At 46.3% G+C, this 21,648-nt stretch overlaps 1 protein-coding gene across 1 annotated transcript; it reads right to left on the bottom strand.

Moving 5' to 3' along the window:
• Positions 1 to 1,045: 1,045 nt before the first annotated feature.
• On the bottom strand, positions 1,046 to 2,525 carry Prlhr (prolactin releasing hormone receptor). Its single transcript, XM_051199722.1, has 2 exons — positions 2,480 to 2,525; positions 1,046 to 2,250 (listed from the first exon to the last, which is right to left on the bottom strand). The coding sequence occupies exon 2, from the start codon at positions 2,242 to 2,244 to the stop codon at positions 1,132 to 1,134; it is 1,113 nt and encodes a 370-aa protein (XP_051055679.1). The 5' UTR covers positions 2,245 to 2,250; positions 2,480 to 2,525; the 3' UTR covers positions 1,046 to 1,131.
• Between the last annotated feature and the right edge of the window lie 19,123 nt (positions 2,526 to 21,648).

The following is a 21,648-nucleotide window of genomic DNA, read 5'->3' as shown; positions in this document are numbered from 1 at the left end:
TTTGAACTATGCATCTTGCAGATGGAAGTTTATTTTACTGTGTTATCCTTAAGTAATCTTTCCCCAGCCCTTGGCTTCTGGGCTGATATGTTCAAGAGTCTCCAGGGAGCAGGTGCTGAGCAGTCAAATGGCAGCTGTTGATCTGTTGAAATTCAGCAATTAGAGGCTGCAGGAGAATGCTGTTGCACAGTTTATACCGAGTGTTCATGAAGCCATGGTAAACACTACACACACACACACACACACACACACACACACACACACACACACACGTCTGTCCTCGCGGACAGGTACATGTGTCCCTAAAGGAATCACATCTTTCCCCTTTTGCCTAGCCCTTCAGTGATTGATTCCTCTCATGTAGCCCAGGCTGGTCTCAAAGACACTATGCAGCCCAGGATGACCATGAACTCCTGATCCTTCTTCCTCCATCTCTTGAGCTCTGGGTTTGCAGGTGTGCACTTCCATACCCTGCCATGCAGCAGCTGAACCCAGGGCTAGGCAAGCTCTCTACCAACTGACCTGCTTCCTCCATCCTTTCAATATAGTAGCCAAGGAACTCCCAAAGAGTAACTTGAAACTGGATTTGCACTATAAATTCAAATGGTTTTAAAATGAAAATCTTTTCAGAGTGTAAAGGTCTTCTTCAGGAAATGTTGAAATCCTAGATACTGATCTGGGATACATATTTATCTGAAATAAATAGAGACTCCAAGGCTCAGGTTGACAAGACAATCAGTCATTATATCTCAGCTGGGGCCTTTTAAAAAGATAAGCTGAAAATATTCACCAACCCCAGCACCACATTTAAATCCCATCCACAGTGTAAATACGGAAGGAAAATAAGGAAAACTTGCTTCTGAATCGTTTTTCTGAACCCACAGAAATAGCTGTGTTTTGCTTCCAAGGGTCGGAGGGAAAACTGATGAATCTACTTCTCTTTCCCCAGGCTCTTCTACTCCAAAGCCCTCCTAACATTCACAGAAACACAAAAACCAGACAGACAGCTAGCTAGACAAGAGAACTGGGTGGGAATTTCACGCTGTGTTGACTTAACTCTGGTGCTGGGAATAGGTCTCACATGGGACTAAGGGATATGAAGCTCCCCAGCTCAGGCCTAGCAAGGTGACATCAAATGACCACGCTGACGGTCATGCTCTGGCCATGGGGCACAATCTTTCGGGGCCAGGAGAGCAGCATCTTGCGCAGCTCCTCCCGGAAGCTGTCGTGCAGCCAGGCGTAGATAAAGGGATTGTAGCAGGCTGAGCTCATGGCGAGCCAGTGACAGAGGAGCTGCACCAGCCCGAATGCGTAGGGGTCGATGGCACGAGGGTCCAGGTCCCGAAGAAGGTTGAAGACGTGCAGCGGCAGCCAGCAGACAGCGAACACCACCACCACCACCACCAGCAGGCAGAAGGTCCGGCGGCGACGTGCCCGGTCCCAGTCGGCTTGGCTCTGGGTCACGCTGCCAGGCACCACACGGTTCCGCAGCTTCACTGACACCCGGACGTAGGACAGGAGAATGGCCAGCAGAGGGAGCAAATAGGTGCCCAACAGCAGTCCCCAGGCATAGAGCTGGCGCTGACGCTCCTGCGAGCCCCAGAACTCCTCGCAGAGGCGTACGTCGTGGGGCTTGAGCTCCACATGGTAGGTGTGGACCGCGGCCGGCAGCGCCAGCACTGCGGATAGCGCCCAAATGCCCAGCACCGCGTAGGCGCTGAGCCTCAGCGAGATGCGCCGACGTAGCGGGTGCACCAGAACGACATAGCGGTCCAAAGCAATTGTGGTGAGTGTGAACACAGATACATAGACGGTGACCGGTTGCAGGAAGAAAACCAGGTGGCACAAGCCTCCACCGAACACCCAGCCGCGAGGCTCAAAGGCATAGGCCAGCGTAAGCGGTACGCAGGCTGCGCACATGAGCACGTCGGACAAGGCCAGGTTGCCGATGAGGAAGTTGGTCACATTGTGCAGCCGGCGCACTCGCGCGATCACCAGCACAAGCAGGCAATTGCCCACCAGCCCCACGACCACCACGATACTGTACAGCATCACGATCAGACCTTTCAGCTGGTGCACCAGCTGCAGGCTCTGGAAGGGTGTGATTGCTGCAGCGCGGGGAATGGTCACGGACCCATTGCCCTCCGAGGCCTCTGCGCTCTGGTTGGCTGGAGTGGAGCTGGCTGGCGGCAGCCCAGAAAGCAAATCGGGGTCCCCAGGGGTTCCAGTGGGCACTGAGGTCATGGCCACCTGTCCAAAGGTAAACGAAGTTGTCACTTTCCATCTTCCATCTGCTCCTCATATACCCTCCCCCACCACCCAACTCCTCTCTTTGGCGTAACTAGCCCCAGAAATATCAAACGCAATGAATGCTGTCCTTCCAGCTTTATAAAATAAACTTAGCACAGGTGCTTTAAACAGCTCCTATTCGTGGATAGCTCTCGCGGTCCGGGAAGGCAGACCTGGGAGCTGGTCCTACCTGCGAGCAGGCTTGGCTGGAGGGAAAGGGCTCTCAAAGGCAGGCAGGCACAAACTGCCTGCTGTCCTTCGGGGGTGTGTTGGGGGTGCTCAGCCCAGATGGCCGCTCGTGCTGCTTTCTTCTACTAACGGATCCAGTAGTTCCTAGTGGGCCAGTAGCTTTTGAGGGGTCTGGGAGCTCCTCCCACTCCAGCTCTCCCTTCTATGGAAGACAGGGGTGGAGCATGCTGTTTAAAAAAGGAGAGCAGAGTGTGTAGTAGGGATGGAGCCAGAAAGTGGGCGGGGCCAGGAACCTGGGCCCCAAGCTCCAGGGATGATCTCCACTGCGGAAGTGTGCAGTGCCCCCAGAAGCTGTTCCGGAGGGGCGTGCCCCAGGGAAGGGAAGAGGAGGTGCGGAAAGCGCCAATTTGTGGGGACCACCAGGTGCAGTCTCCAGAGGCAAAGGGTCGGAGAGAAATGTGGTGATAGAAAAATATAGATAAAACTAGGGAGTTAAAGAAAGACGGGACAGGCCAGCTCCAGAGCCTGCAGAGCTTTAACTGCAGCTGATAGTCTCTAGAGTTGGTGGGGGTTCTAGTAAGAGTTGCTATGCTGAGCGCTGGTCAGGGATCTCAGGGCTCTGGCCATGCAGTGGATCCTTGAGTCTTTTGCATGAGCTGTGGTCCCAGGTCCCTCTCAGACAACGGGAAAATTTCAGCACCACGGGCAGTTCCCTGGGGACCTGCAGAGTGGTGTGTGGGTACTGCGCGAGGGGGCGCGCGACAGTCGTAATTACTGCAGCTCTGTGGGTCTGAGGCTTTCTCCCTGGACTGCGGGCTCAGAGAAGTGCAGGGTGAAGGTTGAAGGGTTGGTGACTTAGGCTCTTGTGTGGACAAAGCACCTTCAGGGACCACGCCATATTTACCTCCCTAGCTCAGAAAACCCAGCCATAAGACCAGTTTGTGCTTGGCAGATTTACCCCAAGATCTGAATCCTGCCACTTCTTGCCCACTACTCTTTCTCAGCTACAGCTGTCTGAGCAGAGAATCATTGAGTTCCTGACTTGCTGTCTCTCCTTTTCCTCCTAGAATAAAAGCCCTCAGGCCTCCCTGTCTCGGTTGAGCTAGATGACATTTGAAACGCTTAGGTTTCATAAAGCCTTTAGTAGCATTAAGTCGTCACTGAAACATAAATCAAGCTGCACGGTGGCAGGTCTATCAGGAAAGGGGCTTTGTAACCATCCTGTTTAGAAGCTTGCATGCCAGGAAGAGGCTGAGTTCCATGGTCTGGTCCCCTCTCTGGTAAGTCCTGCTTTGGTCTCTGGGGCTTCAGATATCCCAGCTCCACTGGAAGCAGGCTACTCCACCCTTGAAATTCCAGTGAGTTACTCACACAAGAAGAAAAGGCAACTATAATACAAAAGTGCAAAAGCCACCAGTTTGTGTGCCTGTTTCCATCCTACACCCACACTCCCTGAGCCATAATTCTTGCAGGCAGGCAGGCAGGCAGGCAGGCAGGCAGGCAGGCAGGCAGGCAGGCAGGCAGGAAGGAAGGAAGGAAGGAAGGAAGGAAGGAAGGAAGGAAGGAAGGAAGGAAGGAAGAAAGGAAGAAAGGAAGAAAGGAAAGAAGGAAAGAAGGAACAGTATGAAAGTCCTGATGCTAAGAAGTTCACATATATACTGGGGAACTTTCCAGAGAAGAGAAAAAGGTAATTTACCACTTGCCAAAAAAAAAAAAAAAAAATCTAGATAACCACCAACACTGGCAAAGCTAATAAGCAATAGGGCTGGAATTTCAATCCAGATCTGCTTCATTCCAGGGAAAACCTGTTCAAGTACTGTGTACTTATGTGGTGTGTGTGTGTGCCTGTGTGTGTGCACACACATGTGAATCTCTGGTATTCTTCAAAAGCTGCTGTCATTTTGTTGTTTTCATACCTGTACTCTCACAGGGATCTGGGGATCATTGCTTAACTTAGTTCCACTGGTCAACGACACACAAAGGATCTGGCTGTCTCCATCTCCCCAGCATTGAGATTACAAGCGTACCCAACCATGCCAGGCTTTTTAAAGGCGCCCTGGGGGTTGAACTTATGTCCTCATGCTTGTGTATCCAACCTTAGCAACTGAGCTACCTCCTCAGCTCCCAGCTGCTGTATTTTACTGGCCATGAATGGATGGCAGGTAAACCTGCCCAGACTGAGAATACAGCAGATTCAAATAGGTCTAAGGAGAAATAAGCTCTAGAAAACTGTTTCATTGAGTTAAGCTCTAGAAAACTCAATTGTAAATCCAACCTTATCATTACCAAGTTCAACAGATATTTATGCCTCACCCAAAATACCCCTTCTGTCTCGTGTAGGAGACAAATTCTTGGCCATACTAACTTCAGGGAATATTTGCTAATAATGGCTGTTATGGTTTGAATTAGTATCCCCCAAAGGCCTGTGTATTAAAGTATGGAACTCCAGCCTGTGGTGCAAGTGGGAAGGTGGGGGGACCTTTTAGAGGTGAGGTCTAGTGGGAGGAAGTTGGGTCATTTGGGATGTGCTTGTCAGAGGTGATTTTGGAAACCTAGGCCCTTCCTCCCCCAGCCTCTCTTCTTCCTGGAAACAATAAGGTGAACAGCCTGATCCAACATACACCACCTACTGTGGTGAACTGCCTTACCATTTTCCCCAAAACAACACGGCCAGACAATCATGAACTAGAACCATGAGCTTTACTCTTCATAACTTGGTTGTCTCGGGCATTCCACCATGCCTAACACAATGACAGTAGATGACATGATACAGAAAAATAAAAGACAGAAGTACAGAAACAAAGACTAAAATAATGGGGTCAGAAAACTTGATTAAGGTATCTCTGTGTGTGTGTGTGTGTGTGTGTGTGTGTGTGTGTGTGTGTAGTCCAGAGGTTAGAATAGGATGTCACCCTCCATCACTCTCCATCTTAACTTTTTGAGACAAGGTTAGGTCTCAACTGATGGGTTGACCTGCAAGCACCCAAGAGTCAGTTGTCCCTTCCTTCCCTACTCCCAAAGCTGGGGTTATAAACATGTGACACCATGCCTTTTTTTTTTCACATGGGTGCTAGGAATCCAAATTCAGGTCCTCATGCTGTGCAGCTAAATTATGCTTATGTGCTGGAGTTGTCCCAGTTACACCGGAAACATTACAGAACGAAAGCAATTATGTAAATCATGTTTAGGTCCAGGCAGTCACAGGGCAGATAGCTCCCCTGGATATGAGTTCCAGGTGTGTCCCAAGGTCCAAATACTCCCTTGGCCCATAGGTTGAACCCCTTACCAACCCTAGAAGACTCTGCAACAGAGCTAACTACCTTGGGCAGATAACAGCCTGTGGTAGGAACTGATAAACTCAAAAAAAAAAAAAAACCCTCCATGTGTGTAATTTAGATGGCTCTAAAGGGAGGCTGACCAGAACTGCTCTTTTCTGTATAGATTTTGTTTCTTGTCTATCAAAAGTCAAAAGCTAGACTCAAAGGGCCTGATGTGCTTCCACCCAGAGGCATCCCTAAGTATCATTTAAGATTGCCTTGTTTGAATTTGAGTTTCCGTGGAAAGGCTATCATAAATGCCCTTCCTGGAGATGAGATCAACAACTAACTTATCCATGGAGCCCTCAACTAATGCCTGTTGGAAACAAAAGCAAACATAAATACTGAGTCTAAGTAGAACTCAGATGCAGAGGGAGAGGACAAGACCAGGTGGCAGAAACACATAGAGACAGCTGACCCTAACAAGGAGGAGCTAACAGGCCACCAAACTGATAGCTGGGAAGCCAGCATGGGACTGACTCAGGCCCCCCTGAATATGGGTCTCAGCCAGAAGGACTGAGCAGTCTAAGGGACCTCAGACAGTGGAGCCAGGATGTATCCCTGGTGCACAAAAGGACTTTTCGAACACATCCCCCATGGAGGGATAACTGCCTTAATCTAGAGACAGGAGAGAAGCCCTAGTCCCTACTTCACATGACCTGTCAGATCTACATGACCCCAACTGGATGGCATTCCCCTACATATGGAATTGGGGTGGGGGGATGGGAGGGTGGTTAGAGTGCTTGTGAGAGGGCAGAGAGGGTAAAAGGGAGGGAAGGAAGGAGGAAGGAAGGGAGGGAGTGAGGGAAGTAGGGAGGGAGGGAGAGGGAACTTGGATCCACATGTAAAATAATAAATTAAATTTAAAAAAAATGTTTTGACTCCAAAATTTAAGTTCAAGGACAAGTTACTGGGGAAAAGGATTTCTATTTTTTGTTTCCACAGAAAATGAAAAGCTGTGGATTCCTTCCAGACTAATGTGGTTTGATCAAGCCAGACCCCCTGAAACAGAGTACCAGGTGATCCCACATTCAAAACAGCTGGACAAAACAGCCTGCCAGACTACAGCCAGGATTTCTGAATCTTCTTCGAATCCCCCATGACAGCGCCCCTTACCAGCAGGAAGTAGTTTGGAAAGAACAACGCCCAAATTCCTAAATATTGTCTATAAATGTTTGTTTTCATTTAAATGGACTTGGTTATATAAAATAAAAAAAATGACAAAAAAAATATGTGCACCACACTATAGACACATTTTCAGGGTTTCAGTGGGACAAGGCTCTGAGCTCTGAAAAGGCTGATTCTGTTATCACATACCTATTATGGGCATACCCGCACAAATAAAAACCAACAATGCTCCGGAATATGTCTTCAGCAAATTGAAATAAATAAATAAATAAATAAATAAATAAATAAATAAATGTGAGTAGTTGTTCAAATGTTTTGATACAGTTGTGTTCTTTCACTGTTCTGTGCTTTCAATGCCATTATGCTTAAAGAATAGGGAAATTCCATATTCAGGTTTACTTACATTGTCTTCAAATATATTTTCTCTTGTAACTCTGTGTAAACTCACTAGAAAATAAACCATTAAAAAAAAAAAAAAAAAGATTGCCTTGTTTCAGTCTGTAGTCTGTATTGAATCCCAGACTTTTTGCCTGAAAGCTTAGGCAAATTCTTGGCTGTGTCCTGAACTCTGAAGGAGTGAGTGGTGTCATCATTTCCAGAAAGGAAACTTAATCTTAGAAAGTCTCCACCTGCCCCCATGTGGAGTTCAGAGGACTAGGTGGGGTGGGGGGAGAGAAAAAAACAGCCATTCTTGTTCTCATGAGTCACCACTAGGGCTGTACTGGGGTAGACTTCAGGCAATCTCAGGGGACGGGGTGACCATCACCAGCACAGCCCTAGAGTAGAAAATACTCAAAACAAGTATACCTTCCATGTATAATTTGGGTTCTTTGTATGAGATTTGACTTTGCACCAACAAGAATTTGCTGGCTTTCAGTCTTGCTTCATGTAATCATTATTTACCAGGCACTCAAAAGCCAAGGCCAGATGTTGTAAGAGTAACTAGAAGCAAAATAATTTTTTAAAACATTATCATCTAAAATTCTGTAGTCCAGTGAGTGAGAGAGAAGTCTACAAAAATTGCTGGGATAATATGAACTGTGATGACCATGTACAATACAATAGAAAGGTTAATTATCCCTGGTAAGTCATTAGCTTTCATAAGTTAGAGCTGTGTCCACTGTCGTAGATCATAGTTATTTAAATACGCAATGGGTTTTAAAGCATACTTAGCCTCTTTACCCAACTGCATCAACCTTACATATCTTGTTTAGGGATGTCGCTCTTCCCATGTGTACCACACCTGGGCCCATAATGAGTTCCCATGAGTTCTTACATGGCATGAATGAGAAGGGGTGTTCTTCATGACTTCAGAACCCCTGACATTTCCGTCAGCCAGGGCTTTGCACCAGGAAGCTGTGTTTGCTGCTTTAGCCACCTGCTCAGTGCCTATCGCCCTGGAGAAAATACTGCCAACCATCTCCCATTGCCTTGCCAGCCCTAAGTAGAGCAACATGCTAAGCTGTTAGATGGCACTGCCCCATTCTCTTTCCTGATCATTTCATTCAGTTCTGAAATGCATCTCTCAAGGGGCCCACAAGTATGCTGATGGAGGGTGGGGTGGGAGATTCTGGGCTGTTTATTGATATGGTTATCCAGTTTTGGAGTACAGCCTGGACAAGCTGAGTTGCTGGGGGGGCCCGAAAGTATTTTCCAGCTGACTGTGGTCTGTCTATTCTCCAGTCACAAGCATCCTTCCATGACACTGGACTTCACACTATCCCTGAAGATCTAGTCCCCAGCCAGGACACCCCAACCCATGGAATTGTGATACCTATGCTTCGAGTGGTTCTTTCCACCTCAGTTAACACCATCTAGAAACTCCCTCACAGACATGCCCAGAAATGTATGTTCTAGGTGATCCAAGTCCTGTCAATTGGATAATCAGTACTAACCATCAGAGCCCTATTTCCCCTTTCTGACTGTCTTGACAACAGTCCTCCCCGGAATTCATCTGGGCCTGTCCATGATAGTGAGTGCTGTCATAAAAAAAAAAAAAAATGCCCCTAGCCACCAAGTGTCAACCAACACTATACCTACTCTATAGGTTCATGGAGTGGTTTGAACGGGGATGCACTCTACGGGCTCACATACTTGAATATGTGGTTCCCAATTGGTAGTGGTGGTATTTTTCTTGGGGGCAGTAGGTATGGCTTCACTGGAGGAAGTATATCTCTGGGGGTGTGCTTTGAGATTAAAATCTTTGTGCCACTCCAGTTTGTTCTGCCTAGTGCTTGTGGTTTAAGATGTGAGCTCTCAGCTTCCTGCTCCTATCTCCATGGCTGCCATGCCTCCCCACTATTATAGACTCCATCCAGGACCACAGCCAAATTAAACTCTTCCTTCCGTAAGTTGCTTTTGATCATGGTGCTTTATCACAACAACAGAAAAATAATTAATACCGTTAGAAATGCACATATAGAAATGTATACATCCTGCCTGCAAACGTACAATATCTTAGGGACTCTTATTTCATAGGGGATATCTGGAGAGTGGGAGATTAAAAAAAAAAAAAGAACCAATAAACCAATAAGTTTATGAAGGCTACATATGGAACCTTCCAGGCACCACCAGGAAGTCCCACCCCAGTCAATCAATCACTTACCTCCTATACTGTGATGAGCTGAATCTCATGGAGAGGAAAGGTCCTGTGGGGCTCTTATGAACCATCTTCCATCCTCCACAAGGAAATCATGATAGGCACCATCTCATGAGGAATCTTGTTGGTCATCTTAGCTGCTGTGCTGAAAGATAGCCATGGTCAAGTCCATCCCAGAGGAAACAGGAACCAATTGGGGCTGAAAATGGAAAGGAAGGGTACTTCAGTCTTTTCAAAAAGCATATTTATATATCTGTTCATTGTGTGTGGGGGGGGAGTGTAGCCATGGTGCATGCGTAGAGATCAGAAAGGAACTCATAAGAGTCGTTCCTCCTTTCTTTATGTGGTTCCAAGGATAGAACTGAGGTAATTTGATTTGGAGGCAAGTATCTTTATCAACCGAGCCATCTTGCAGTTCCCTTATCTGTTTTAATAAAACAAAATAATGGAACGTGTCTGTTTCCTGCTATGTCTTTAAAATCATCTGAAAGGAAAAAGGATCATCTAGACAGAAAACACCAAGTACTGCCCTTCTCACATCTACTGCATAGTGTGTGGTTATGGGGGACGGGACTAGAGTTACTTCTGAACTCTCCGAGTGGGAGGGCTGGTTGGGGTTGGCAGTTGTTGGTGGCTTGTTTTCTCTAGCCCTGGCCAGCATCCAGGACCCCATGGATTCTCCACCTCCTGCCAGGCTGCAGTAGTTTACTCTCACACATGAGCAAGTCAGAATAACCCACTCTGCTTGTTATCAATTCAATTTCCCAGGCTGCACCTTTGTTAACTCTGACTAAATGAGACTGTTTTGTATTCCAGCCATTTGTATTTGTAACAAGACTCAGGGCTGACTCTGTTGAAGGTGGTCCATAGCCTACACCAGGAAAACAAAACAAAACAACCACAACAACAAAAACCAATAGTTTCTCGCTATTTTCTCTTACTTGAGAGATGTTTCATAATCTCCTTTAAGTATGACAGGCTGTTTTCCTAATGACAAAGATCCCCTTAACAGGACAAAACACTAGGAAGATGCACTTCCCAGGACAGTCAACCTGTCATACTTCTGTCCCAGAATGGTGGGTGAGTGCACATGAGTGTGTGTGTGTGTGTGTGTGTGTGTGTGTACATATCTGATGAAGTTTTTAAAAAGGAAGAAAATAAGAGAAACAAATAGAAAGTGTCTTTTTACCCCAGTTATAACACCTGAGTGAAGTTGACTGTCTAGATAATGAAGTGAGGCAGGTTTAGTGAGATGTTTTTGGGCTCCATAACTGTTTTATAGGGAGATATATTAATGAAAAGCTAAACAAGGGTTTCCTCTTGGTCAAGGTCTCCATCTAAATGTGTCTACAAATCAGTCTTCACAGCCCTATGACATAATGCAGATACCAGATGGGCTTTACCATCCATAGAAGCCATTTCTGATTGCTAATACACAGGTGGGTTGGAATTGAAATAGGGAAGCAAATTGGCTAGTCTATGCTGTTGGAGAAGAATGCAGTCTAAATGGCTTTCAAGAGTTTTGTTTTGATCTCCATGTTTATTTACATAGTCAGGGGTCCACATGTATTGTCTACTCCTAATAAACAGAGGTAGAAATGTGTTGTTCCTACTGTTGATGGCTGCATACCCATAAGGGCCCAGCTGAAAGCTAAAATCAAAGAAGTGTGTTGGCCTTCTGTCTTCGCCACCACGCCCTCCCCACCATGATGGACTAGACTCTCAGACTAGAAATTTCTCGGAGCAGAAATAAACTCTTCCTTGCTTGCTTTGTCAGGTATTTTGTCAGAGCAAAGATAAAAATAACTAACAAAGGTTCCAAAAATCCCCACACTTGAATCACAGAACTTTCATTTAGTTCAGTGAGTCACAGAAGCACATCCTATACACCTTTAGTTTCTGTAATGGCTTGGGGAAGTGGGGAAGCATGCTGCTGTTGAGCAAGGCAGCATCATTTGGGGATGCTAAAACCCCACATTCTTCCCTGCATCTTCTATTTTTCCGTTGGTGAGTGCCTACATTTGCCCAGAATGTCCACAGCCACCAAAGTTTGCCATTTTTTGTTCCCAGCACATAGCCAATCAGGGCCTCGTGAGGCTCCTGGGCAGGGCAAAATCTCCAAGGATGAATGCCATTTCTCCCATTAGGACCTGAGTATACTGCAAATGTCATATGTGTACTGCTTGCCACTTTAGGATCAACAGAGGAACCTCTGTTTTAATCTGTTTTTTTAAGTTCAAATGCCCATGGGAGAGTGTTGGGAGAATTTTCTCCCTGCAGGAGACTAAACACAACCTACTCCCCTCTTCACAAGGTTCCAATGACAAACAGAAGTTCACTTCCTCAAAGCTCACCCTGGAGAAACAACTTTATTAGAATCACTTACAAGGCATGTGTGAGAAGTTACTGTCCTCTTTAGGGGAGCCTAAAGCAGCCACATGGCAAAATCTAAACCCAGAATGGATGATGAATGTGCCACTTACCCTACTCTTCCCCATCCTAAATACTCTATCCCCTCCACTAGCTCTCACGCCATGTAAAATTAAAACAAAATTTCAAACAACTGGGTAGAAGGAATGGCTGTTGACTCCGGTGAGAGTCCCACAACACTGTTTGCCCATTCTGCGACAGAATGTTACTGACCAACAAACCCGGCTTTGATGATCTTTTGGAAGCAGGTACTGCTGAAATTAAAAGATTATAGCAGTGTGCCTCAGAGGATGGCTATGTACAACTGAGACTTCATGCAAACCCACAAATTCATGGATGATTCAGTATCGCAGGCCAAAATGTAGTTCACTGGACCACTGGATTATTTAGGCCAAGCTAGGGATCTCCAGCTAAATCCTTGTGGAGGCAAGCTGGGAAGAAGGGATGCAGAGAGTTTGAGGGAAGATGTTCATGCTCTGGGTTGACAAATCAGGGACCGATGGGTGTGTATCTCCATGGTGAGGATAAGGACTTATCCTAGGATAAGCCTTCCCCAACTTTGGCTCTCTGCTTTGATCTCATCATGAGCCATATCACGTTTTGCCTACCTATGCATAATTACTCAGACAAATAAGTCCATTCTGGTGTTATTTCTAGTATGAGAAGACCCTGTTGTACCTGGCTTGTGGTTATAATAGTTACTTCTCTGGAATGGTCTTCAAGGTCTTCAATGAACCCCACATGTGTCCTTGATGTCTCTACCAACTCTCATGGACACTTTGGTCCTGAGATGCTCCTGAGTTGCTTTAATGCCTCATAAAATGATAACTCTTGTTTGTTTACAATTCCACCTTTCCCTCTTGTGTGCCTGGACCTATCTCTCTCTCTCTCTCTCTCTCTCTCTCTCTCTCTCTCTCTCTCTCTCTCTCCTATGTGTGTATATGTACATACGTGTGTGTGTGTGTGTGTGTGTGTGTGTGTGTGTGTGTGTGTGTGTGTAGAGGCCAATTGTCATTCCTTAAGTGCCATCTACCTTGGTTTTGGAGTTTTGTTATTATTGCTTTGTTTTTTTTCAGACATCGTCTCTCACTAGCCTAGAATTTGTGATAAGGCCCCAGAGTCAGTAGACCCCAGACCTTAGCACAATTGACTCCATAATGGAAGCATCATCCAGGCTGTAAAACTCACAGAACATAGACAGCACCAGCTGCCAAAATGAAAACAAAAGCCTAATCTATCAAAGTCCACAGTTATGGGAAAGTCTCTAAATGCACTAACCTTCCTTTTTTGGCCTCTGTAGTTCTGCTTCTGGCTAACTATTCTTGTCAACGGAAGTATGTCAACCAAGAACATGGGGTTTTTTTTTGTGCTTAAAAGCCCATCCTGAGAAAGGCTCAATGCTGCATTGGGATTCCAAATACCCAGGTAATAAAGACTTTCTTTTGGCTTAAATGCATGTCTGAATAGTCTTCTCTGGTGAATGCCCCACACCAAGTAGACTAGGCTGGCTAGTCAGTAGTTCCCAGAACTGAAATCACAAATAAGCCCTTACCAAATATGAATTTTTACATAAAACTCTGGGGCTCTACCTGAGATTTCAAAGCAAGCTTATAACCAGTCCAACTAGTTAGTTCCCTGGCCCCACCTGGGCATCGTATTCAGCTGCACTTAATATTTTCTCTCCGCTGGCCTGCTCTTCCAATATTTAAGAAACAACCCAGTCCCTGGGACTCACCCAGAGAAAGTCAGTCTGCATACACCCCTATCAAGGTTTCCACTCCCTTGCTCCAGGCCCTGAGGGAAAAGTCGGCCTGCGTGATCTCTGGCAGCCTTCAGAGTTTAACAAGCACTGTTTTGTTCAATTCTATGACTCAACAGATTTAATCACAACCATTGCTCACTTGTACTGCACAGGTGCTTTCTGCCAGCCAGCAAAGCTCTGCTGCCTCCCATGGGGCTTCTGCCTGCAAGAATAGAATAACTGCTTTCTGATCGCTGTTCCTTCCCTAACCATTTTCCTTTTATACCCTACAACTCATAAACATAATCAATGAATTTGGTAGTTTTCTTTTTACATCCCATCGACGAGGATAAGCAGTGCTACAGGGCTCCCTAAGATATTTCTTACGCAAGTATCTTCATTAACAAAAAGAAAGCACTCGGGTACAAGGCAAGGACAGTTTCCTAGGAAACTGTCACAATGCTGGTATGTAACATCTGACAGTCCTAAACACGTCAGACTCAGAGCTTGCTTCTATTTTTCCCATTCATTCTTTTTGTTGTTGTTTAGCATTTTATTTTGAAACAGGTATCGGGTAGCCTAGGTTGGCCTCAAACTCAATGTGTTTTGAAGGATGACCTTGAACGTCTTCTGATCCTACTGCCTCTATCTCCCAAGTGCTGGGACCACAGGCCTGTAACAGCAGTATATGTGATACTGGATATCAAGCCCAGGACTTCATGCATGCCGAGTAAGCACTCTGCTGACTGAGCTATGTTCTTGGCCCATCTCCCTTTTATTTACTGTTTACATTTATATATGTGTGTGTACATGCGTGTGTGTGTGTGTGTGTGCGCGCGTACGTGTGTGTGTGTGTGTGTGTGTGTGTGTGTGTGTGTGTGTGTGTGTGTCCTTTAACCATGTGCTTCCCAGTGAACAAACTCAGGTGGTCATCCGGTTTAACAACAAGCATCCTTAACCCACCTAACCATCCTTCTGCACCCCTTACTGTTAACCCCTACTGAAAATGGGCTTCATTTTCAGGAACTCCTTCTCAATGGATGGCCCATGAGACAACTGCAGAAGCACCCTTGGAGCTAACAGAAAGAAGACTAAAAGAAAGTACTCAGACACCAGTCAGCCCAGGCCTCCTGAATTAGGATCTGCATTCTAACAAGACCTCAGAGAACTGGCAGCAGCATTGTTGGAGACAATCCATGCTACAGATTTCTTTGCCTTGTTCTCAGCTGGATTCTCAGAACCACATCCTTCATCCACATCACAGCAAACATACAAATATCCCTTAAGCAATACCCTTCCCCCTGTGAGCTTTTATTTGCAGCTGTCACTCAGAGCTACATATCAAACACTCCGGTCAAGCCATGTCACCTTCCATGGTGAGTCATTGGGATGTGTCTTTGGGGGGGCTGTTTGCAAGACAGAGTTTCAGAAGCACTAAGGCACTTTAATGCTGAGCACCAGAGAGAAAGGACCTGGTTCTAAGCGTCCCTGCAGCCACAGAATTACTCAAAATTCATGCAACATGGTGATGACATGACCTTTCATAGTGGTACTGGCTATAACTTTGGATGGGAGAAATTTGGTCACGAGAAATTCATCCTGAAGCATCCAAATGCTAGCATCTTGTCCATAGCAAATGTAGTGCCAAAGACAAATAGCTCCCTACCAAGACTATCTGTGGCCTTTGGGAAGGTGACAGAAGCTTTGAACACTGTGGAAGCCATGACATTTTGGGTTCACAAGTAGCAAGACTGGCAAAAAAAAAAAAAAAAAAAAAAAAAGGTCATCATTGCCTGCAATAAACATCTAACAGACCTGACTAGTTGAATCCTTACCACCAGACTAGTCTTCCCATAGTTCGGGACTGGTCCTGCTCACAACTTCCTGGAATCCATGCACTCTTGCTGCAACTCTTAGGGTTCATGTTGTCCTTATGCTCTTCCAAATATAGCTGGGTTGCAGAGTTAGGCTGGCAGCTAGGAAATGAAATAATAAAAAAAAAAGAAAGAAAATCCCTCAATAAGGCTTTGGCTAAAACCCAGGTCCTGGAGAGCCCTGACTATGTTTAGAGTCTGTATCACTGGAGGTTTTCCAGTGGGTGTGGCCCATCTCCATCACAGACTACAGTAAGTCACCCACATCTCTCCACATTCCCACTCTCCACAATATGAATGTGGGGTTAGTTATGACTATCAACTAGCTGGGGATCTGGAACCAACTAAGAGATAAGCCCCTGGATATACCTACGAGGGATTTCCTTGGTAGGTTATTTAAAGTAGGAAGCTTTGTTTTTAGCTTTCTTGTCTTTGTGTTACCTTCTCACCATGCTATCAAGTTCACCAAGCATGCTACTGTATTCCTTCTGATATAACTAAAGGCCAGTGGTTCTCTAAGAATTCTCCAGTCCTTCAGCACCAAGTTGAGACAATGGAGATACCTGGCTTCCTGGACTGATGGACTGACCGGCTACCATGTTCTCAGCCTCTCCATCATGCAATCTAATAAATATCCTTATACTATATATTTATCCCATTGGTTCTGTTCCTCTAAGGAACCCTGACTAATACTGTGTGTGTGTGTGTGTGTGTGTGTGTGTGTGTGTGTGTGTGTGTGTGTGTGTGTGTGTGTGATATGTTATGTTCACTTCAAATACTTAATGATGACCTGGGCTGGAATCTGACTCTCTCTTTTGCCAATTCAGTATCTTAAGGTAAAATATAAGAAATGATGATCAGGAGACTGACTCTTTGACCTGCCTGTATGTTGTAAAGAACACTCCAGAGAAGCAGATTTCATGACTGGTCACCAGGATGGGGTGAGCTTCTGTAGGATATTGCTCCCTTTGAATTATCCATGCTCCTGTAAGTAAGCTCTCATCCCCCTTACTTGTGCAAGTAACTCTGATAAACTTAATGGTTCACAAAGAAATAAATGGAGCAGGAAAAAGAAGGGAAGGAAGGAATGGGCAAAAGACCTGAGCAATTTGGAATCTGCTGTATGCTATTGATGTTGTTCTTTGGGGGAGTTTTAAGGGCCCTTCTCCGGCTACATCCAGTTTCATCATAGTTCTGAACAAGGACCCTCTTTTTGTAAATTTATTTTTTTCCTTTTTGATTCCTTCTTTGACACTTGCTCTTTTAATTTCATACATGCCCTTGAACAGCTGGCTACATGTATATGTTTGTGTATGTGCATATTCTTGAAGGACAGAAGTGTGAGGTTGAAGAAAGGTTTAACATTTACACGAATGTGACTGTAGTAGGAATCTCGTCCTGTGAAATTATTCTTTCACTCAAAGCTGTGTTTTAAAGGCCCTTTCATTCTGCAAAATGTATTTGGATTCCATTGGTTCTGACAGACATGTCTTGTTCCAGTGAAGACAGTAAAGCCTGTGACAAAGGTAAAATTTGGGTAAGTGTGAAAAGCATGCACAGGATGAGGAGTCTCTCTCGGTGCAAGAGAAGTTCCTGAGACAGCCCCAGGTAGGTGTTCCTGGGTAGCATATCTCCACCACCCTGGGCCTGCGGTTTGCATCTCTGGACGTAGCTCTCAACACTTCTCACACACACACACACACACACACACGCACGCACGCACGCACGCACGCACGCACACACACACACACACCAGGGGAAAGCCTGGAGGAACAGGGAATCACACCCCTAGCTCTTTCTATGGAAAACCCAGAATTGGGTCTAGCAACATTCTCCTGTAATCCCGGCACTGAGCTACACAGCAAAACTGTCTCCATAAACCAGAAAAAGGAAGGAAGAAAAAGGAAATGAAGTAAATAAGGGAGGGAGAGAGCTGGGGAAGGAGGCAGAGGGCATCACTGCCCCTTGCTACAAGTGAAGCTTGGGGACGCAGCCAGCCAACAAGCTCCAATTCCATTTCCTACCCAGGACAGCAGTGGCCCCTGGGGACAGCCGGAAGCCTTTAGATCACCCAAGACATTGTCCTTCCTCTCGGTGCCATGCCGAGTGTCCCGACCCCGCCCCGCTCTGCGGTCCCTCCCTCTGAGCATCTAGGCACCTCTCTTGCCTGCCTGACTGTCTCACCTTTGCTCTTTTACCCACTGGGTTCGCTTGACCTTTGCCTTGCTTTTTCTCGCTGGCGGGGAAATAATTTATTATTTATAACCCATCTGCATTTTAAGAAGAGTTCTGCTACCGCAAAAAAAAAAAAAAAGAAAGAAAGAAAAAGAAAGAAAGATTCTTAGCTAGGTTGGAGAGAAAAAGAAAGAAGGAAGGGAAGGAGGGAAGACCGATGTGGGGAAATAAGATGGTGGCATGGGAAGGGAAGGGCAGGTGGCCAGCGTTTAGGAAGAGGGAAGGTCCACAAGGAGCAAACTCCCCTTCCTCCTCCTAGGTGTGGACAGAGCCTATGCCTTCACAGTGCACTGGCCATTTGATATTAGGGGAAAGGACTGGGTAGACATAAAGAATTCTGGGTCTGGCACCCAGGTGTGCCTGGGTAAGAGTGGACACTGACCTCAGTGACCCAATCATTCTAGGTTGGAACTCCATGTGTCATAAAGAACCTAAGTCCTTCCAGCTGGAAGAGGCTGGAAGGAACTGCCATTCCTGCTAATGCTAATGCCACCACGAGAACATAGCCTCCATGTGACCAACCCAGATGTCAGGTGCACTGGCCACAGTGAAATCCATCCACAGCACCCAGGTGTTTCCCAAGAGCCCATGGAGAGAGGCAACTATGCACGTTAGAGATTAAACATCCTTCTTTACAGAGGTCTGCTGAGGGCAAACTGAGTGACAGCCAAATTCACTCCGCTATCCAAAAGCAAAGGGAAGAACTATGGGACCTCTCCATCTATTGGAGGATGTACTATGGACACTAATGGCCACCTAATAAAGTTAACAAGCTCTATATGGCCTCCCACATCTTGTGACTTGACTCTTCTATGTATTGAAACTACAAACATGAAGCTATGAACACACAATAATGGAAGGGAAGAGCTACAGGCTCCAACACAACACCATGACTCAGCCATGCTCATCCTGGAAAGCCAAGGTTACCTTTGTTGTGGAATTTTAGTTTAAGATGTATTGCATTCATGCCAGGCATTGGTGGCACACGCCTTTAATCCCAACACTCCAGAGGCAGAGGCAGGGGGATCTTTGTGAGTTTGAGGCCAGCCTGGTCTACAGAGCTAGTTCCAGGACAGGCTCCAAAGCTACACAGACAAACCCTGCCTTGAAAAAAAAATGAAAGAAAGATGTGTTGCATTCATTTATGTTGTGTGATATTTGTTTAATGACACAAAGACGTGTTGCATTCTTTTACGTTGCATTTGTTTAACTCTGTAAAGCTGTGTTATTTGCGTGCCTATCACATCTGATTTTTGTAATAGGGAGCTGAATAGCCAATAGCGAGGCAGGAGAGGGATAGGTGGGGCTGCCAGGCATAGAGAAAAACTAGGAAGAGAAATCTAGGTAAAAAAGTGAGGAGTGAGAAAAGGAAAAGGAGAGGAGGACAACAGGGGCCAGCCACACAGCCACACACCACACACCACACTGCCACACAACCACACAGCCACACAGCCACACCGCCACACAACCACACGGACACACAGCCACACAACCACACGGACACACACACAGCCACACAGCCACACAGCCACACAACCACACAGCCACACACACAGACACACAGCCACACAGCCACACACCACACGGCCACACAACCACACAGCCACACAGCCACACTGCCACACGGACACACAGCCACACAACCACACACACAGACACACAGCCACACAGCCACACAACCACACACACAGCCACACAGCCACATGGACACACAGCCACACAACCACACAGCCACACAACCACACAGCCACACACACAGACACACAGCCACACAGCCACACAGCCACACACCACACGGCCACACAACCACACAGCCACACAGCCACACTGCCACACGGACACACAGCCACACAACCACACACACAGCCACACAGCCACACAGCCACACAACCACACACACAGCCACACAGCCACACAGCCACACAGCCACACGGACACACGGACACACAGCCACACAACCACACAGCCACACGGACACACAGCCATACAGCCACACAACCACACAGCCATACAGCCACACAACCACACAGCCACACAGCCACACAGTCATACAGACACACAGCCACACGGACACACAGCCACACAGACACATGGACACACAGCCACACAACCACACAACCACACAGCCACACAACCACACAGACACACAGACACACGGACACACAACCACACAGTCACACGGACACACAACCACACGACACACAGCCATACAGCCACACAGCCACACAGTCACACGGACACACAGCCACACAGTCACACGGACACACAGACACACAGTCACAAGGACACACCACATGGACACACAGTTACACAGACACACATAAACACAGCCTCACAACCACACAGACACACAACCACACAGACACACAGCCAACTATGGAGTAAGAAGGAAAGTTATATAGAATAAAGAAAAGAAAAAGCCCAAAGGCAAAATGTAGTTAAAGAGAAATGGGATAAATTAAGTTAGGAAAACTGGCTAGAAACAAGCCAAGAGAAGGCCAGGCATTCATAAGTAAGAATAGGTCTCGGTGTATTTATTTGGGAGGTGGGTGGCAGGCCCCCAAAGGGTTTTAAAAAAAACTATAAATCCTCAGCCATTTTCATCTTTCATCTTTTAAAGTACTGTTCAATGTGGATGAGAGAAATTTCACAAGGTCTCACCTCTAGATGAAGAAGTGCAGGCAATCAGTGGCTGCTGAGAAAGAGAGAATCGGTTTTCTTCAGGGACAACTCCCTGACAAATTATCCAATCACAAGGAGCCAGCCAGACATCTAGATATGAGCAATACTAAATTGATTCAGCAGGTTCTTCTGTTTTGTTTTGTTTTATGGGGTGGGTGTATGTGTATAATAATTAAGAAGAGGTCACAAATTGAGAGGGAGTGGGGGAGCATGGGAGGAGTTAGAAGGGGAAGGAAGGGGCAGAAATGATGTAAATGTAGTACTCACATATGAAATCTTCAAAAGAAATACTTTCAAAAATTTTAAATTGCTGTGTATCTTATAAAGCCAAGAGAAATATGGAGAATTTTGTTTCACTTCAAGCCCACAGGTGTCTCTCTTGCTTCCCAGAATTCCCAAGTCTACAGCCTCTCTTGTCCCATGCCCCAAATCCAATCTGCATCTGTGCATCAGCCCTCTCTTGGTTTCATTTGTTTGACTTAATTGCCCCCAGGAGACCAGCCAGAACTGGTAGTTCAACCACCCATTCCCCCACAGTATTCTGTAAGTGCCAGTCAAATCACGTCTAGGGAAGGAGATACAGCTGTGAGCGGCAGCATCCTCATAGGAGACAGGTGTCTTCCCAGCCAGCAGAATGTCAGGAAAAATAAAGATTCCATGCAGGAGGATGGAGAGAAGGCCTGTCTGCTGCAGAGAGCCCACTTTTGCTCCCCACTTTGATTCCTTGAAGGCAGAGCATCAGGAGAACTGGTTCTCACATCTGTCCTACTCTTTTCTACTCAAAAGAAACGTCCAGCAGGAGCTAAGGGGTCTGACTCAAGTGCTGGTCACCCTCTGCCATACTAAAAGACTTTCGAATATTCGAACAGCATCAAGCACCAGATGCTCTGAAGGGTTCCATCAGTGTGACTATATTTCCTGCTATGTGATCCTGTGGCCTGCCCTGGTTAACGACTCTCTGTGTCACAGTCAGTCACGATCATGTGACCAGCGGCCTTCCCACCTTCTGTGTATCACAGGTTCCAAACATCCAATCTTTTGGAGAGTTCCAGAATCAAAACTAGAGGAAGGGGCTGAAGAAATGCCTTGGGGGTTAGGAGCACTTACTTACTGCTCTTGCGAAGGACTTCAGTTCCCAGCACCCACAAGGTTTAGTTAAAATCC

The sequence above is a fragment of the Phodopus roborovskii genome, unplaced genomic scaffold (assembly GCF_943737965.1).
Source record: "Phodopus roborovskii unplaced genomic scaffold, PHOROB, whole genome shotgun sequence".
Lineage (NCBI taxonomy): Eukaryota > Metazoa > Chordata > Mammalia > Rodentia > Cricetidae > Phodopus > Phodopus roborovskii.
Note: the sequence above shows the minus strand (reverse complement) of the source record. Positions and strands in the feature narration are given on the sequence as shown.